The following is a 19,610-nucleotide window of genomic DNA, read 5'->3' as shown; positions in this document are numbered from 1 at the left end:
GAACAGTGTGTGCCAGAAGCAGCATCCTTGTGCAGCAATCCTCCTGGAGCAAGATGTAAGAGTAAGAGGAAGAGTGACCTCTGTCAATTCCTACACCTTGGGAATTCCTACAATGCAGCCAAGTGCCAGCTCTAAAAATTAACTTCACATTAAGAAAAATATCAAAGTTTCCCCACCAGGATAGTTAAACATTTCACAGCTTCTCTCACAGAACAATATCAGCAGGGTGTTGTCTCTACAGCAACACTCACAGCACGCTGGAGGAACTCAGCAGGTCGGGCAGCATCCATGGAAAAGATCGGTCGACGTTTCGGGCCGGAACCCTTCGTCAGGACTGTAGAGGGAAGGGGCAGAGGCCCTATAAAGAAGGTGGGGGGAGGGTGGGAAGGAGAAGGCTGGTAGGTGCCAGGTGAAAAACCAGTAGGGGGAAAGATAAAGGGGTGGGGGAGGGGAAGCAGGGAGGTGATGGGCAGGACCTGCTGAGCTCCTCCAGCGTGTTGTGTAGACTTCTCCTTCCCACCCTCCCCCCGCCTTCTTTATAGGGCCTCTGCCGCTTCCCCCTACAGTCCTGACAAAGGGTTCCAACCCAAAAAGTCGACAGATCTTTTCCACGGATGCTGCCCAAACTGCTGAGTTCCTCCAGCGTGTTGTGAGTGTTGCTTTGACCCCAGCATCTGCAAATTATTTTGTGTCTCCACAGCATATTGCAGTGGAGGAAAGCATCCTGAAAATGTTCCAAGTAGATTTATTTTCAAAGTCCATATATATGTCACAGTATACAACCTTGAGATTCATTTTCTTGTGGGCATACTCAATAAATGCATAATATAATTATAACCATAATAGAGTCAATGAAAGATGGCATCAGCTGGACGTTCAGCCTGTGTGCAGAGTCCTTGAATGTGAGTTCGTAAGTTGTGGAACATTTCAGTGATGGGGCAAGTGAGGTTATCCACTTTGGTTCAAGAATCTGATAGCTGAGGGGTAATAACTGTTCCTGAATGGGGTTGTGTTAGTCCTAAGGCTCCTGTACCTGCTTGACCAGACTTTCCTTTACCCGTTCCCTGCCGGAGTAACATCAAACCACATCTGTGTCTGCAAGATTTCTTTCTGGCCACTTAATTTTGAGGAGGAACATCTGTGTGGTGTCTGGGATCTCTGCGTTTATCTACTAAAGACTTGTACCATAGAGAGTTGTGCTGCAAAATTGCTAATGGTGGCAAGAAAAAAATGTAGGCAGAAAATGGTTCGGCACAGCCAAGAAGGGCCAAAAGGCCTGTTTCTGTGCTGTAGTTTCTATGGTTCTATGGTTCTATGGTTCTATGGTACCTAGCCCTTTAAATAATACAACATTGGAACTCTGCATGAATATCTTTTTTTTGCCTGTGAGCATTATTAAGACAAACTTAGTCAAAATCAAACTGGAAGCAACATTTTATCATGTGAAGAAACAAAGTCAAGGAATAAATCAATCTCAGAAGGACCTCACAGTATGAATGACTGTATTGACATATTCAAGGACCAAGGATCAACTTTACAAAAAACATGCATTTAATTTTACTTCAATCAGACATTCATTTGACAACAATGGTTTTCTAACATTGTGCGGGCTAATTGCTCATCTGTGGTCTGTACACCTGCAGGGTATAAAATCCATAGTCTCCTGACATTTATCCTTTGCTTTTAAAGAGAAGAGAACACATAAAAACATAATACAATACTTAAATAAGACCAGTTATTGACCCCATTCTCAGCAGGTGGAACAGAATCAGAGATTTAGAATCAATTCATCCTTTCATTTGTATTTAAGATTAGAATCCACAATTTTCTCTGAAGCAATCTACCAATGTTTTGCAAATTTTGTACAATTGAGTTATTTTGCTTGCAAAAACAAAATGTATGTAAATTTCTTTAACTATTCCTGAGGTTAAACTATTTACAGCTATTCCCTACTTTAGCTGTAAATAGTTTAACCTCAGGAATAGTTTAAGAAATTTACATAAATTTTGTTTTTGCAAGCAAAATAGGGAAATTTTACATAAATTTTGTTTTTGCAAGCAAAATAGGAAATTTATTCCCTACTTTTGTTAAAGTTTCAAAGAAAAAAATATAGAAAGATTTATGGCAATTTAATGTCTTCTGCCATCTAAAACACACTATGATATCTGTACCTTGGGTTGCTTTCCTCTGTGTTCTGTGGACTGATGTGGAACCTTCTGTTCAGTAGCATGGATTGTTCTAGAAAGGCAGCTTCGTAGATTCTCCGAACAAAGGTCTCTGATGTCCGTTGTATTCTGTTGACATTCTGGGTCCACACATAGATTGATGTGAAAATGAGTCCAACCCACCAGAGTGCCCCAGCAGCTCCCACTAATCCAACACTGACCATGTCTACTAAATCTCCCTGCTCGCAGATACCGCGAATGATTTCTGAAAAAAGGATATTTACACCAACTGTTTCATTTACCGCAGCTCTGGAATTGGCACAGAAATCTGAGATATTAAAATTGTTGCTTGTCTGCAGAAATTCATTGTAATGAATTCTGAAAACTACCAAGAAAAAGGTGAGTATGACAGGAGTATTTAGGATCAAAGGAAGACCAAAACTTCGCTTCACTGCATGGATCTTACATGCAACACCTCCAAACCAGGAACAAAGCACTGATGCCACAGCCTGCACTCCAAAAAGGCCCAGGATTATTCTGATTTCGTGAGATGCAACATCACTGATAGTTGCCCACTCCAACTCTCGAATAGGTATCAAAGCTCCTACAACACAAGCAGTGACAATAATTCTCACTACACTGATACACAGGCTCCTCACATTCCTGGATTTATCCAAGTCATATCTCAGATGTCTAAATATTGGATGTTTCCAATTTGAGATAAAGTTTTCCCACCAGGTTAGGGAAGTTAAAACTGAGAATAATACAATCAGACCCAAGTACACCGCATCATGTTTCTTCAGATAAAATATCTGGACAAATAGGAAGAGACCGTAGGCACACAAGAGAATGAGCAGCCCAGCCAGGGGAGCTGTGACTTTGAACCGATGGCTGATGTTTAAAGAGATCACTTGTAGAACCGATGGGGTGAGATAAACACTGTTGGAAATGAACACATTGGTCAGGATGTCAAATTCAGGAAGGCAGAAGACAACCAGCATTGTTGTACCAAAGGATGCAACTGCTTCCAAGAGGCACACCTGAAAGGAAAGCAAGAGGCGTTAGACTTCTGGTGAAGAGGAACTTAATAATCAAACTCACTTGATTTTTCCAGTCAAATATCCCATATGCAACCTGAAATTATCCTTGGTTTGGGTGTAGCTCATATGCTGATGCAGAAGATCTTAGTTTCAAGTCCCACTCTAGTGATTTATGGTGTGTTACTCAATTAACACATCAGGATGATGCTGGCAAACTAACCCATGTCCTCTCAGGTGGCACTATTTGATGAAGGTCAGGATAATCCTCCCTTGAGTTTTGAGAAAACTAATGTCACTAAAACCTACCACATTACAAGTGTATGTTTATATTTCAATATATGGAATAAAGTCTTCTTTTCTGCTTTTACGTTGCTGAGGTAACAACCTTTGGACAGCAACACCCCTCCATTTATTCCTCCATTATATTTTCCTTTGGCTCTAAGCTACCCTGCCAACATTACATTTTTCTATTATTTTACCATTTTCTCGCACCGCCCCCTCCTTTTCCAACTTTTCACAGCTCATTCAATAAATGCAGAAACTCTGCACTCACTTACAGTTATCAGGCTGCGTGCAGGTAGCATTGATTCAGGAAGGAATGAGAATTTCCACAAACACCTTGCAATCATCAGTATGCTGGGAACTATCAGTATGCAGCCAAGAACCAGGTGACTGAAGGGCTTGTTGGTAAAATAGACAGAAGCATCACCTGTGGCTGAGATTATCAGAAGAAGTGAAACCTGGAGAGAACATGATAGTGAATTTGTTAGTGGGAATGCATTAAAGGGGACAATATAACAATATATATTAATCAAACTTCCGAGGTAATATTCTTACTAAGAGCATATATAAATTATTCTTCACTGCAGAAGTTCCTCAGAGTGGTGGCCTGGGCCCAGACATCTTCAGCTGTTTCATAAAGAGCATTGAGTATGGTCAGGACATAAGGAAATGGGATGGTTGCTGGAATGGAAAGCTAGCTGACTTGCATGTGAAAATCAGTCAACACTGTAGAGCGGCAGTCCCCAACCACCGGGCCACAAAGCATGTGCTACCGGGCCACAAGGAAACGATATGAGTCAGCTGCACCTTTCCTCGTTCCCTGTCACGCACTGTTGAACTTGAACATAGGGTTGCCAACTGTCCCGTATTAGCCGGGACATCCCGTATATTGGGCTAAATTCGTTTGTCCCATACCGGACTGTCCTTGTCCCGTATTTCCCCCCTGCTAAGGTAGAGCGTCCCTATGGAACCTTTCGGGCCGAAATGGTGCAAAGCGGAGAAACAATTACCAATAATTTATTAATTTATATGGGGAAAATTTTTTGAGCGTTCCCAGACCCAAAAAAAACCTACCAAATCATTCCAAATAACACATAAGACCTAAAATAACACTAACATATAACAAAAGTAGGAATGATATGATAAATACACAGCCTATACAAAGTAGAAATAATGTATGTACAGTGTAGTCGGGAAGATTAAGTCAAAACCGATTTGTGGAAAAAAAATCGGCGCATACACGCATGTGCACACAGGTGCCCGCGCAAAGCTTCATGGTTATGGTAGTCTTTCTCAGGGAAAACACTGTCCTGTATTTGACTGCTACTTTTGTCCCTTACTTGCGAGTGAGAAAGTCATGTTGAGGTGAGTTTAACACTACTTGAACACCCCCCACCCCCCGGTCCGCCAGTCCACAAGAATATTGTCAGTATTAAACCGGTCTGCAGTGCAAAAAAGGTTGGGGACCTCTACCGTAGAGCGACAGAAGGGAGAAAATTCCTTTCCACAAGGATAATTGCACTGACAACTGAAGTTTATAATTTCTGTAAAAACCCTAGACTTCGTTAATAATAGTACATAGAACATAGAACATAGAACACAGAATAGTACAGCACAGTGCAGGCCCTTCGGCCCACATTGTTGTGCTAACCCTCAATCCCTGCCTCCCATATAACCCCCCCCCCACCTTAAATTCCTCCATATACCTGTCTAGTAGTCTCTTAAATTTCACTAGTGTATCTGCCTCCACCACTGACTCAGGCAGTGCATTCCACGCACCAACCACTCTCTGAGTAAAAAACCTTCCTCTAATATCCCCCTTAAACTTCCCACCCCTCACCTTAAAGCCATGTCCTCTTGTATTGAGCAGTGGTGCCTTGGGGAAGAGGCGCTGTCTATCCACTCTATCTATTCCTCTTAATATCTTGTATACCTCTATCATGTCTCCTCTCATCCTCCTTCTCTCCAAAGAGTAAAGCCCTAGCTCCCTTAATCTCTGATCATAATGCATACTCTCTAAACCAGGCAGCATCCTGGTAAATCTCCTCTGTACCCTTTCCAATGCTTCCACATCCTTCCTATAGTGAGGTGACCAGAACTGGACACAGTACTCCAAGTGTGGCCTAACCAGAGTTTTACAGAGCTGCATCATTACCTCGCGACTCTTAAACTCTAACCCTCAACTTATGAAAGCTAACACTCCATAAGCTTTCTCAACTACCCTATCTACCTGTGAGAACTACCCTATCTACCTGTAAGTACAATTTGCAAAGTTAAGGATACCCCAAAAAGGGAGGTTAGGTAATCACAAGGACACATGAATGAACTTGAAAAATGAGTGTGTAACTGGCAAATGAGTTTCTTGATCAGCAAGTCAAGGAATTGTGCTTTGATCACCACCAATATCTTTTCATCTCCTAGATACTGCTGTTCAGAGTTCACTATAGCTGTACCCATGATCCTTGAGAATGGAGAGGGAGCTCACATCTTCACTTCTGAGCAACTCAAGAGAAGGGGCATCAAACTATCTAAAGGAGTGGTGCCCTTTGAACAAAAGGGTTAGGATAACTGATACTAGGATTGTCAATGTTGTATATCAAAGATATTGTTCACAATACTTTGCAATTCTTCATCTTCACATACATGGGTGAAGGATTCATTGAGAATGTTGCCTCAGTGCAAGGCCGACAATGTTTCACTGATGAACCAGAAGGGAATATTGTCTCCCCTGACTCCAGGGCTACAGCCAAGTGCTGATGGCAGGAAGTTGCCAAGCATGAGTACAGCATGTGATTGCTGCATCTTGGTGAAGCCTATGATGCAGGTCTACGCGCAGTAACCTTCTCCATAGCTCCTGTGGGCTGACAGAGAAGTAAACTAACTCAAGCCTTCTGTGGTAGGAAGTGTAAATTTGCAGAGGTGGGCTGGAATGACTCTAAGGGTTGCAAGTAGTCTCTCCTACAGCCGTCTCTGAAGCAATGTGAATGAGGTAAACCTTGTCTAGCCTCACAGAGCGATGTAACATAGAACTCTTTTAAAAGTTTATTAAAACTGACCAAAGTTCAAAATTCAAAGTAAGTTTTTTTTATCAAAGTACAAATATGTTACCAGATAATATATTGAGCTTAATTTTGTTGCAGGTGTTTATAGGAAAAATAAAGAAATACAATAAAATTTATGAAAAAACTATACATAAAGAATGACAAATAAAACCTATATGCAAAAGATAAATTGTGTAAATAAAAAAATATATAATACTCAGCAAGATAATGGAAACATATATATAGCAAATAACATGACATTAAATGATTATATTGTGCAAAAACACAAATTGTTAGGCAATAATATGAGCTTGGTCTTCCATACCTTACACAGCTTTAACCGTTAACCTTAAACTGTACAGTGTAATCTCCATTCATGTGTACTTCTCTCTGATTATAAATGAGAGATCAACCCTGTCCACAGTTTTCCTGGACAATTTCTGTCCTGAGCCTTCCTTCCTTTATAGCCAGTATTTCCCATCTGCTCTTTCAGTCCAGTTGAAGGGTCTCAACCCAAAACGTCAGGTCCTCCATTTTCCTCCACATATGCTACACGGCCTGCTGAGTTCCTCCAGCAGTTTGTCTTTTGCTCTATATGTAAGTGAGGCAATTTTTTGCACACCCTCACAAATGAATGCTTTTAAACTCAACTCAAATAGCTGGACAACAGCAGGGTTACTTATGCTGATCTTCTCCAAATGAGGAAAGACAAAACCTCTGGAATACTTGTGGATCAAATAAATTCAATTTAAATATAGTAAGCTTCATAAGAACAATATATCTTTTAACCTATAATTTATCTTTTCTAGATGGAAAATAAAAGTTATTTGAAAAATATTACAAAATGAATATTTCAGGCAGCACCCACTCACCTTGCTAAGGAAGGCAAGACTCAGCACAAGGAGTCCAAGGCCCACACAGCAAAAGAATCTCACTACTCCCACAGATTTTGTTTGATTTTCTTCTTCATCACGGACTTTATGGATGTAAAAAGTATCCCAAGCATTCCTGTTTAAAATAAATGTCTTCTGTTAATGAGTGTATCTCAATGATTCTTCTACAAGTAGTATTAATGAGGTGTGTGGGTGGGGAGTGTAGGGGTTGGAGGATATGGAGTGGTGAGGCTGAGATGTGACGTATAAAGTCTAATTGGGTCATACCCTCTGGTGACAAAGGAAGCTGGGACATATTGACACATTGTCAATCCCAGAGAACAGGAAGAGATACCATGGTTTATGCAAAAGTCTAACTTTAGAATATTACAAATCAAGTATAAGTTACCACTTTGCAAGATCCAGATATGAGGTTTAAGATTTTATTTTGGTGGACTTCCTGGATTTGCAGAGATGAAGTCTTGATCAATACAATGAATCATATGTATACATCCCATGAAAACTTATTTTTGAAAGGAGAATCCCAGACCTTGTCTCTGTCCAAGTCACTTATAATCCATAGAATAGACTTGAATTTTTTATAAAGTCACATTAAGTTTTTTTTTGGCAATGTAGCTTTGTGACTGTCCTAGGATTATTTTTCACATAAGTGACTTCTTCAGGTTATTTGGAAGTTGACCTCAGAACACCTCAGACTGGCTGTTTAGTTCTGCTCAGTCTGACCTGAGCTTTCACTGGTGCCCTATCCTAACATGGTTGGTCCAAAGCTGAGCCTGGTTCTGACATGAAACCAGTCTCTGAATTTCATTTCCTTCAATTATAATGCATCATCAGAAACTATTCTGATCAACTGACCATCCTCCTATCTAATTAGTTATTTTGAATCATAAAAGGGACAGATTTTCTGGCATGTGCTAGGACTGCATTTCTTGCAGCTGATGATTGCAACTCACATGCCAACATGTAAGTGTTATTACAAAGAAGGCATGGCAGCGCCTCAACCTTCTTAGATGTTTGCACAGATCTGGCACGTGATCTAAAACTTAAGATAAATTTCTATAAATGCACTGTGGGGAGGATCCTGACTGGTTGCGTCACTGCCTGGTACAGAGACACTAGTGCCCAAGAATGGAAAAGCCTACAAAAAGGTAATGGATAGAGCCCAGTCCATCACAGGGAAACCCCTCCCCACCATTGAACACGTCTTCAAGGAGCACTGTCACAGAAAGGAGCATCAATCATCACGGACCCTCACCAACCAGAATATGCTCTCTTCTCACTCGTCATCGTTGCCTGAACACTTAGTGCCTAGGTGGCACATGGGGCCTCCTCTTCTCACTGCTACCAATGGAGGAGCCTCAAGTCACACACCATCAAGTTGAGGAACAGTTATTAACCTTCACCAGTCAGGCAGCTGAACCATCGTGGTTAATTTCACTGACCTCAACTCTGAACTGATTCCACAACTGTTGGACTCACTTTCAAGGCCCCTACAACTCATGTTCTTAGCATTATGTATTTATTTGTTTGTCTGTTTGTTTTTTTTTGTATTTGCAGTTTGTCTTCTTTATACGTTGATTATTTGTCTGTCTTTGTGTGTAGTTTTTCATTGATTCTGTTGTATTTTTTCTTTGTTTCACTATAAATTCCAGAGGATTGGAGGGTTGCAGATGTTGTTCCCTTATTCAAGAAAGGGAGTAGGGATAGCCCAGGAAATTATAGGCTAGTGAGTCTTAACTCAGTGGTTGGTAAGTTGGTGGAGAAGATCCTGAGAGGCAGGATTTATGAACATTTGGAGAGGCATAATATGATTAGGAATAGTCAGCATGGCTTTTTCAAAGGCAGGTTGTGCCTTACGAGCCTGATTGAATTTTTTGAGGATGTGTCTAAACATATTGATGAAGGTAGAGCCATAGATGTAGTGTAAATGGATTTTAGCAAGGCATTTGATAAGGTACCCCATGCAAGGCTTATTGAGAAAGTAAGGAGGCATGGGATCCTAGGGGATATTGCTTTGTGGATCCAGAACTGGCTTGCCCCCAGAAAGCAAAGAGTGGTTGTGGACGGGTCATATTCTGCATGGAGGTCGGTGACCAGTGGTGTGCCTCAGGGATCTGTTCTGGGACCCCTACTCTTTGCGATTTTTATAAATGACCTGGATGAGGAAGTGGAGGGGTTGGGTTAGTAAATTTGCTGATGACACAAAAGTTGGGGGTGTTGTGGATCATGTGGACGGCTGTCAGAGGTTACAACGGGACATTGATAGGATGCAAAATTAGGCTGAGATGTGGCAGATGGAGTTCAACCCAGATAAGTGTGAGGTGGTTAATTTTGGTAAGTCAAGTATGATGCAGAATATAGTATTAATGGTAAGACTCTTGGCAGTATGGAGGATCACAGGGATCTTGGGGTCTGAGTCAACAGGACACTCAAAGCTGCTACGCAGGTTGACTCTGTGATTAAGAAGGCATATGGTGCATTGGCCTTCATCAATTGTGGAATTGAGTTTAAGAGCCAAGAGGTAATGTTGCAGCTGTATAGGACCCTGGTCAGACCCCACATGGAGTACTGTGCTCAGTTTTGGTCACCTCCACTATAGGAAGGATGTGGAAACCATAGTAAGGGTGCAGAGGAGATTTACAAGGATATTGCCTGGATTGGGGAGCATGCCTTATGAGAATAGGTTGAGTGAACTCGGCCTTTTCTCCTTGGACAGAGGATGAGAGCTAACCTGATAGAGGGGTACAAGATAATGAGAGACATTGATCATGTGGATAGTCAGAGGCTTTTCCCCAGGGCTGAAATGGCTAGCACAAGAGGGCATAGTTTTGAGGTGCTTGAAAGTAGGTACAGAGGAGATGTCAGGGGTAAGTTTTTTACGCAGAATGGTGAGTGTGTGGAATGGGCTGCCAGCGGTGGTGCTGGAGGCAGATACGATAGGGTCTTTTAAGAGACTCCTGAATGGCTACATGGAGCTTTGAAAAATAGAGGGCTATGGGTAAAGCCTAGGTCGTTCTCAGGTAGGTACATGTTTGGTGCAGCTTTGTGGGCTGAAGGGCCTGTATTGTGCTGTAGGTTTTCTATGTTTCTATGTCTGCAAGAAAATGAATCTCAGAGTTGTACATACTTTGATAATAAATTTTCTTTGAACTTTACACTTTAGATGCCATCAAAAGTGGCATTTGGGTCCTGGTAAGCGCCTGACAAAGGTGTCTGGAATCCTAACTCTCAGCACTTGAATACTCAGAATGTAATCCGTCATGAAAGCTATTAACAATCACTTACATGCACACTTCACTGAACAAAGTGACAGATGAAATGGGACTTTGGTAATTCAGCAATCGGTTTATGCTTCTTCTTCCAATTGTCCACTCATGTTAAATTCCACACATGCCATTCTGATTGACAGTTAAACATCACCTGATGCTGGATTTGAATTCAATGCTCATTCAAGCTGGTCCATGGAGTGCTAGTACAGGAACGAGGTTCGTTCACATCAGTGAGTGGAGGGTAATTGTTATATTGTAGAAATGAGTAATGGTTTGTATCATTTTTTTCCTTTTTTTAATCAAAATGATAGCCTGTTAAGGGTCTTGGCCCGAAACATTGACGGATAACTCTTTTCTATGGATGATGCCTGACCTGCTGATTTCCTCCAGCATTTTGTGTGTGTTGCTTTGGAATTCCAGCATCTGCAGATTTTCTAGTGCCTGTTTAAATAGGTTAATGTTTTTTTTTGCTAAAGAAAGGGAGAGGGGTACTTGATATAAACCAGTCAGCCCAGCCCCAGAACATGAGTGTAGGAGATCCTCAGGGCGGACGTTCAGCTATAGCAATTAGATTCTCTTCTGTCTTTCACAATTCCTCAGCTCATTTCACATCTACTACATCATCCCTGCTGTGAGATGTGGGTAAAGTTACGGGTTTAAAAAAGTCCTGGAATTTACAGCACAATAGGAGGCTATTCTACTGAATGATGGTCACACAGACCTGTTTAAGCTGCTCCCACTCTGCACCACTTTTGAGTCGTTAGTCTTGTATCCAGCTCCTGTTTAAGTGCTGCGAAGTTTTCAGACCCTCCCCCATCCTTTCCGGGCCCAATTCCAAACCCCAGTTCTCCATGCACAAAGAAGTTTAATCCTTACACCAACTGATTTACCTCCATTTTGATTTTTTATTCAGTAAGGGAAATGTGAACTTCCCTCATGCCCTGCTGAATAATTTTATACATCTCAGTTAGACCATCCAACAGTGTCCTTTGTTCAAAAGAACCCAACCCGTCCTTGTCCATCTCTCCTCATAACAACTAAAAGCCGTCAATCGTCTTTTTTTCCTTTTCTACAGTTTTAATTTCCTCATCTCCTGAAACCCATTGCACTGCTGCCCAGAATGAATTGTCTGAAAATTGGCAAAAAAGCATCCGTGTCACACGTGTCACATGTCTAACCACGTCCCCTTGGCATTTAGTGATGATACCACTGACAGGTCACTCTCCATTAGGGGTGCAGCCTTTCACCAATGATCATTAACTCATCTGGATGGAGCATGTATATCAATCTTGTCACCTACACAGAAATCTTCTTCCCATATATTTGCTCAATTTATCAAGCCATTAGTGTTTCTTCATAATTCAATATCTCCTTCCACACTGATTACAATGTCACTTGCCTTTGTGCCACCAGAAAGCTAGGATGTGTCATTTTTTTAATCCCATCGAAGTCATCTGTAAAATTGTGAATAATTGTGCCTCTCTTGCAGTTCTTGTGGGATAGCACAGGGAGCATCTGTCCACGGTCTGAGGAAATGTCCATTACCCCACTTCTCTGCTGCAGCCACTTGCTAATTTTCTAACTAAATCAATATTTTGCCTTCATATTACACTGAATTTGACAAACAACAGCATTTTTTCAGATGTCTGAATGGTCCATAAACCCATGAACACTACCTCACTATCTCTCAATTTGTACTACTTACTCATCTTTTCATTTTTTCTTATTGTAGCTTATAGTCATCTTTTTATGGATAGGCTCCGCAAAACAACAGATTTCATTACATATGTATGTCAATGGTAATCAACCTGATTATGATTCTAATTCAAAATCCTTTAACTTCCTCCCCAAAAGCTTTCCGACAGTAAATTCATCAGTTACTACAGCAGTGGTTCCTTAAAGCTGTCATAGCCAATAGGTAGTGGGGATAAACTCTCGCTAACTATTAAATGTTCCCAATTGTGTATGTCACAAACAGCTTCTGACAACCAAGTCCAGCTCCTGGCCTTCACATTTGACTTAGCTACTAAGCCCAACAAAACCATTTCTACTGACAGGAGAATGAGCAAAGATGGGTTACTGGCACCTTAAAACCAGTCACTTCAGGCAGATGGGGCTCACCAGATGTAGTCGGCAGCCTATCCAGACAAAGGAAAACTCTGACCTCAAACATTCACTGCCTTGTGGCTATACCCAGTTATGGGGAAGGCTTCAGGAGTAAACACCAAGGAAAAATCTGTAGCTGGGGTCCCTAAGGCAGTACTACATTGAGTTCAATGCTGACTGGCAATTCCTGCGATGCCGCTGGTGCCAAACTGTATTGGTCTCTCTCCTTTCCTTTGTATTCACCTGCTGCATGGAGGGGGTACTGCCCTGGCTTGTGCACTGCTTTGTGTATTGACTGAACATAGACAGCTGGGATGCAATATCCATGGTTGACACTAATCAACAGAGAGCCAATACTACAGCAGTCTAAGAAGGCAGTTTGCCACCACCACTTGAGAACAATTAGGAGGGACTATGAACACCAGCCTTAGCAGCACCATACATATCCCACAAATATATTCAAAGAGAATTTTTTTTTTGTTTTGATTTAACCTTTCAAATGAACATGTCTTCACTGCTGCTATACAGATATTAAATAGACTAAGCATAACTGTGCTACATTAATTTACTTAATTTATATAATAATACCATTCACGGTCTCATTCTATTTAACACTGTACAATGATTTCAGATAGAGGCCAATAATTAGATCACTCGTACCATAAATATATTCAGAATTAATTTCCTCCCTTTGTTACTTCTAGTTGAAATACTCTATTACCCCAGGAAAAAAATCCTCACAAATTCATTCATAATCCAGTGATCATAGATAATCTTACGCCAGATGAATAATAAAGCAAGATGAGAAAAGCACATTCAATCCTATAAAATTCCACTTTTTACTCATTCTAATTTATGCTTTCAGTACTCACTGAACTTCTTCTTTGCTTTGAGTGGAGTTCTCCATTTTGACTTTGCAGACCTTTCAAGCATCAGTTGTTTTCCGATCAGAAGTAAGTGAGGATTTTTGGAAGGAACAGTTATGGAATTGAATCAGCTCCTGCTATGATGCAGATATTATGCACATGACACACCCAGTCTCGTACTTTTACCAGGCAGTGCCCTGCTTTAAACTATTTTTGTCCAATCAGAGAACTCTGAGTTTATAGCAATTGTTATAAATGACCTATAAAGTGCCCACCAAAAACATAGCAATATTTAATCGATTTCAATAAGAAAAAATTCATGATGTGCTTTTTGAAATCTGTGTATTTCACTGCAAATAAACATTTTACTAAATTGGTATTGGATAAAGTGCTGTTCAGAACTTTCATAGTTCAGTGCAATAAAGTTGATCTCTGTTCTGAAAGAGCAAAGTGTTAGTGGCTTCAACGGGCATTCTAATTGCCTAAAATGTGTTCTTGGTGAGCCACTTCTGTAAATTTAGAAAGCACTGGGAAATCTTATGAGAGGTGATTGATATGTTCGTGGCCTAAGGTAGAAGGAGTCAATTTTAGAAAACCTAGCATATTTATTTTTCAACATAGTCCCCTCCTACATTTACACACTTAATCCAGCGGTCGTGGAGCATACGGACCTTGGACCTCTAGAAAGTGTCCACAGATGGGTGATTGATAAGTTCATGGCCTAAGATAGAAGGAGATGAGTTATACAGCTCTCATTACATGCACATGCAGGTCAACTCTTTGAGCGATTAGGCAGAAAGTTTAAAGTTAATAACTTATCTCCTTCTACCTTAGGCCACAAACTTATCAATCACCCCTGATGAGCTATTAACTTCAAACTTTCTGCATAATCACTCAAAGAGTTGAACTGCATGTGCATGTAAAGAGAGCTGTATAACTCATCTCCTTCTACCTTAGGCCACAAACTTATCAATCACCCCTGCTGAGGACACTTTCTGGAGCTCCAAGATCTGTATGCTCCATGACTGCTGGACTAAGTGTGTAAATGTAGCAGGGGACTATATTGAAAAATAAATGTGCTAGGTTTTCTAAAATTGACTCCTTCTACCTTAGGCCACAAACATATCAATCACCCGTCGTACATTGACATTGCAGGGAGATATTCAAACTAAAAAAAATGCTATGAGGAATGGTCGAATTTTAAAGAAACAGCCCAGCATGTGCAGAGTTGTCAAATTTTTAAAAAAGACCGAAAACAGAAAAGTTCAGTTTTCATAAAAAAGAAAGTACTGAGTGATAATAATCTTTTAAAAAAGCAAAAATGCCTGGCTACATTGGAAAGATTGACGAGTTTGATTACACAACAGGTAACTGAATCAGAACAGTATTTTGAAGTAAATGAAATGGCCAATGAGAAGCAAGTGCAAGTTTTGCTGAGTGCACTGGTTTTAATGACATACAATTTGCTTCGAGCTTTGACTGCTCCAATCAAACCATCAGAAGTGAGCTTTGCTGCTATTGTAAAAGTGATACAAGAACACTTAGAACCAAACTCATTGTTGATTGCAGAACACTTTAGGATCATAAGTGCAATCAAAAGAAGGGAAGTCCATTTCAGCCTGTGTGGTTGAATTGTTGTCTGAGCATTGTAGGTTCAGTAATGATACACTGAGAGATTGCTTAGTTTGTACAATCTTAAAAGAAGACATTCAAAAACAGCTCCTAACTAGAACACAGCCCATATTCAAAAGAGTAATTGAAATTACTGTTCCAATAGAAACCGCTGACAGAGATGCAATTGAGTTGCAGTCAAGAAAGAAAGTGAGCATGAATAAAATTGCAGTGTCTAAAAAGAAACCAGCCAGGCAAAACAAATTGTGTTACCTTTGTGGCAAGGGTTCACCTACACCAAACAAGCGTAGATTTAAAGGCAAACTTTATAAAAAATGCAACAAAGTAGAATGCATACACCGAGCATGTCAGGCAGACAAAAATAAATCGACTGCTCAGGGAAGCGAAAAAACTAAAAATTCAAATTGAAGTTTCAAAAAGAGCACTAATCTGCTGTTAATGAAAAAAAATCTGATAATGATGAGAGTGACACAAGACTATGTAGCCTTGAGATTTACAGCATGTGAACTAATAATAGACAAGCAATATGGCTTACACCAGAAGTGAATGACAAATTAATTAAAATGGAATTGGACGCTGGTTCGGCTACTTCAGTCCTTCCGCAAGAGGAGTTTGAACAGCATTTGAAAAATACTGAACTGAAGCCTGCAGATATCCAACTAAGAACTTTTTTTTTCTTCTTTTTCTAAAAAAAAATTTTTTCTGAAAAAAGAAAAATTTAATGCCTCAAAAAAAACCATCATCTTAAAGACTGAAAACAAAATTTTGTGATAACAAAAAAAACCTACTAAGCAAAAAAGTGAGAAAAGAAAGAGAACCCATTAGGTGTACAACCCCGGAGCCATGCGTCATATAAAAAGCTTCTAAAAATAAATATCAAACCGCCAGCAAGAAAAGAAAATATACTAAAAGAATTTACAATTAGATCGTGGAAAAATTATATCAATTAACTCAAATGATAATAACGAACAAATGAGCCCCATCTTTTCTCAAAATCAAATAAAGGTTCAAAGGTTTGACTTCTAATTTTCTCCAAACTAAGACATAGCGTAAAGATTTAGGTAATATTTATGCAATTTCCCCCAATACTGATTTATTTAAACAAAGGGTGGAACTTCAATCACAATATAACCTGTTATTAACTCATCCCATTGAAGGTTAATTGCTTAAGTTGGAGAGCCAATTTTATATGTCTGGAGATAAAAATAATAAACTGCTTGCATCTCAATTAAAAATGGCTGCAGCCAAAAGGCAAATCATGAAAATTCATAGGAAAGGTGGTACCTTAGCTCAAGAATATGAGGAAATTAATAAGATTTTTCAAGACTTTTATGCTGAGCTACATAAATCTCAATGTCCGTTAGATTCCTTTAAAATGAATGCTTTTTTATGTAAGATTGTTTTTCCTAAAATCTCGGCTGAGGATCAAAAGATTCTCGATGCTCAAATTACTGAAGCCGAAATTCATAAAGCTATTTTTTCAATGCAATCTGGTAAGTCCCCAGGACTTGATGGCTATCCCGTAGAATTTTATAAAAAAATTTGGAAAGTTGCTCTCTCCGTATATGTTGGAAATGTTTAAGGATTCTTTTGTGAAAGGTGACTTACCCGCTGAGGCCTCTATTTCTTTAATTCTTAAAAAAGATAAAGATCCTATTGACTGTGCTTCATATAGACCTATTTCATTATTGAATGTTGACGCTAAGATTTTGTCAAAGATAATGGCCAATCGGTTGGAGAATATTTTGGCTAAAATTATTTGTAAAGATCAAACAGGCTTTATAAAGGGTCGCTATTCCCTTTCAAATGTTCGGAGACTACTTAACATTATATATTCATCCTCTTCTAAAATTCCACAATGTGTTGTATCTTTGGATGCAGAAAAAGCATTCGACTGAGTTGAATGGAAATATTTATTCAATGTTTTAGAGAAATTTGACTTTGGTGTTAATTTTAATAATTGGATTAAAATGATATATAAAGCCCCTATTGCTACTGTTGTTACTAACAATTGTAGGTCTCCTTTTTTTCAGCTCTCACGGGGGACAAGGCAAGGCTGTCCATTAAGTCCTTTGTTGTTTAGTTTACTATTAGAACCCCTTGCTATTGCTCTTCGTGAGGCTAAAAATATCCATGGGATACTTGTGAATGAGACCATGCATAAGGTCTCTCTTTACGCTGATGATTTATTGGTTTATATATCTAACCCTGACGAATCCACTCCTGCCCTGTTAAAATTATTTAATGAATTTGGAGGTTTTTCAGGATATAAAAATTAATTTTAGTAAAAGTGAATTGTTTCCTTTAAATGATTCTGTTTCTATATATGATAATACTCCCTTTAAAGTTTCAGACTCTTTTAGATATTTAGGTATTGTAACTAAGAACTTTTAATGGAGTAAAGGTAACTCCTGTGGAAATTATATTTGTAAAAATGAACTAAAATAACCAAAAAGCTACATTGAACTTGTATGTGATAAAATCAGGAAAACCAGCATTGTTGGGGCATGATTGGCTGAGATAACTAAAACTTGACTGGACATCCAACAATAATTTGCATGCCGCACCCCCTGCAATAAAGCCATATGAAAGTGAGTTAAGAAAAGTACTGGATGGTGCCATGCTGCACACTGTCTCCATGCTATACGCCATGAATTGTTGCCCATCAGAGGGCAAACAGATGTTGGTGCCAACCTGTTGACTCTGGTTGGAAAGCATATTGAGACAAGGAAGGAGCATACTGCTCAGAGGAATAATAAAAGTGCCAAAAGCAGTTGTCCAACTATAGGCAGACATGTTTTTGTAGGTAACATATCTGAGAAAGCTACCAATATATTAATAAGGTGGTTACTTGTGAAATGTGGCTTGGGTTTAAGCTAAGAGGAAGTTCAAAGAGCTTCAGGAAAGTTGCAAAAAGTGTGTTTTTGTGAATAGAAAGATACAGAATCTACTCTGTGTGTATTAAAGTTATTACATCAACTTCAAATGGGAGATAGAACACTTCTTGCAAAAGTAAATGCAAAGACCAAAGCCCAGCTGGATGAATGGAAGACCACACAGAAAGGATTAAATGGAGATACGAAAACAAAGGTTTTGTCAGATGACGTGGATGCAGAAACTGGGAGAAGAGATCAGATCGTAAAGGGAGCAATAGAAGAATTAATTAATTAATACGCTAGTGAACTAAGTGCACCTTCCCAAGACCAAAATGCACAATTTAGAAAAAGAAAGAGAGAAGAGGCAGAGAGAAAGAATGTGAACAAGAAAGAGAAAGATATGAAAGAGAGAAGAAACGTGAGAAAGTAAAAGAAAGGGATCGAAGTAGAACCAGAGAGACAGAAGGAGAAGAAAGATGTCCAGAGCTGTCAGAGCCATTTCCTGCTGTCCCAGAGTCAACTCCTACATCCACCATGGAGGAGGTCCCAGAACCTGAGATTGTTTTCACAGCCACAAAATTCACCTGCCAAGCAGAGTGATTTCCCCCTTGTCGGGAATGTCATTATCCCACAAGAGTGAGAAAGTCTCCACAGCAATTAAATCTTTAAGCCTGAATGGGACACTTTAAAGCTTACTATGCTTTGGTGTCTGTATATTACAATTGTATTACATAATGTACTGCGTATATAGCTGAGATGCATTCTCTATTGAGTTGAAGTTAATAGCTAAGCAGGGAGGAGTATCGTGTATTTCATATTTAAGTAATGTTTGAGTAATCTTGTAATATATATATAGGTTGATCAAGCATTATTGCTTGTTTAAATAACTACGGGTTATATGTAAAGATACATTATTTGCATCATAATCACACTACCACGCCACTCCAGAGAGAACAACCCAAGTTTGTTGAACCTCTTGTTATAACACATGCCATCTAATCTAGGCAGTATCCTGGTAAACCTCTTCTGCACCCTCTCCAAAGCCTTCTTTTTCTTAATGTAAATACGAAGTTACACCTATATTCCTGGACCCCCATTCTGTGCTCCACGCTCAAAGACAAACATCACGGATGTTGGGCATCTGTGGTCAGATATCAGCTGTCAATGTCAGACTGGCAGAAAGCGGATGTGCCCCCCCACTCCACCCCCAAGTCGGCAAGTTGCTGGTGAGTTCCAGAGCTGGAGTTCTGTGTGGGCAGGAGCATTGAGTTCCAATGACACCCCCCCCCTTCGTTCGCCAATCGGTAAGACTGGAGTTCAAGGCTGAGTGTTTGGGATCCTATCATCAATGCATCTGGAGTATGAGGCCTAGTATCTGGTGGATTGGTGTGTCCTGAAGGTGATGCTGAGGATTAAAGCCCAAGGGTCAAATCAGAAGCC

At 39.8% G+C, this 19,610-nt stretch overlaps 1 protein-coding gene across 1 annotated transcript in view; it reads right to left on the bottom strand.

The window, feature by feature from the left end:
* Nucleotides 1–19,610, bottom strand: part of LOC134351149 (chitin synthase chs-2-like) — an 88,414-nt gene that overhangs the window by 57,584 nt on the left and 11,220 nt on the right. The window contains exon 2 of the mRNA XM_063057264.1: nucleotides 2,172–3,205. Within this exon, the coding sequence (XP_062913334.1) occupies nucleotides 2,172–3,205 (1,034 nt within the window). The remainder of the gene's footprint in view (nucleotides 1–2,171; nucleotides 3,206–19,610) is intronic.

Source organism: Mobula hypostoma, chromosome 8 (assembly GCF_963921235.1).
Source record: "Mobula hypostoma chromosome 8, sMobHyp1.1, whole genome shotgun sequence".
Taxonomy (NCBI): domain Eukaryota; kingdom Metazoa; phylum Chordata; class Chondrichthyes; order Myliobatiformes; family Myliobatidae; genus Mobula; species Mobula hypostoma.
Note: the sequence above shows the minus strand (reverse complement) of the source record. Positions and strands in the feature narration are given on the sequence as shown.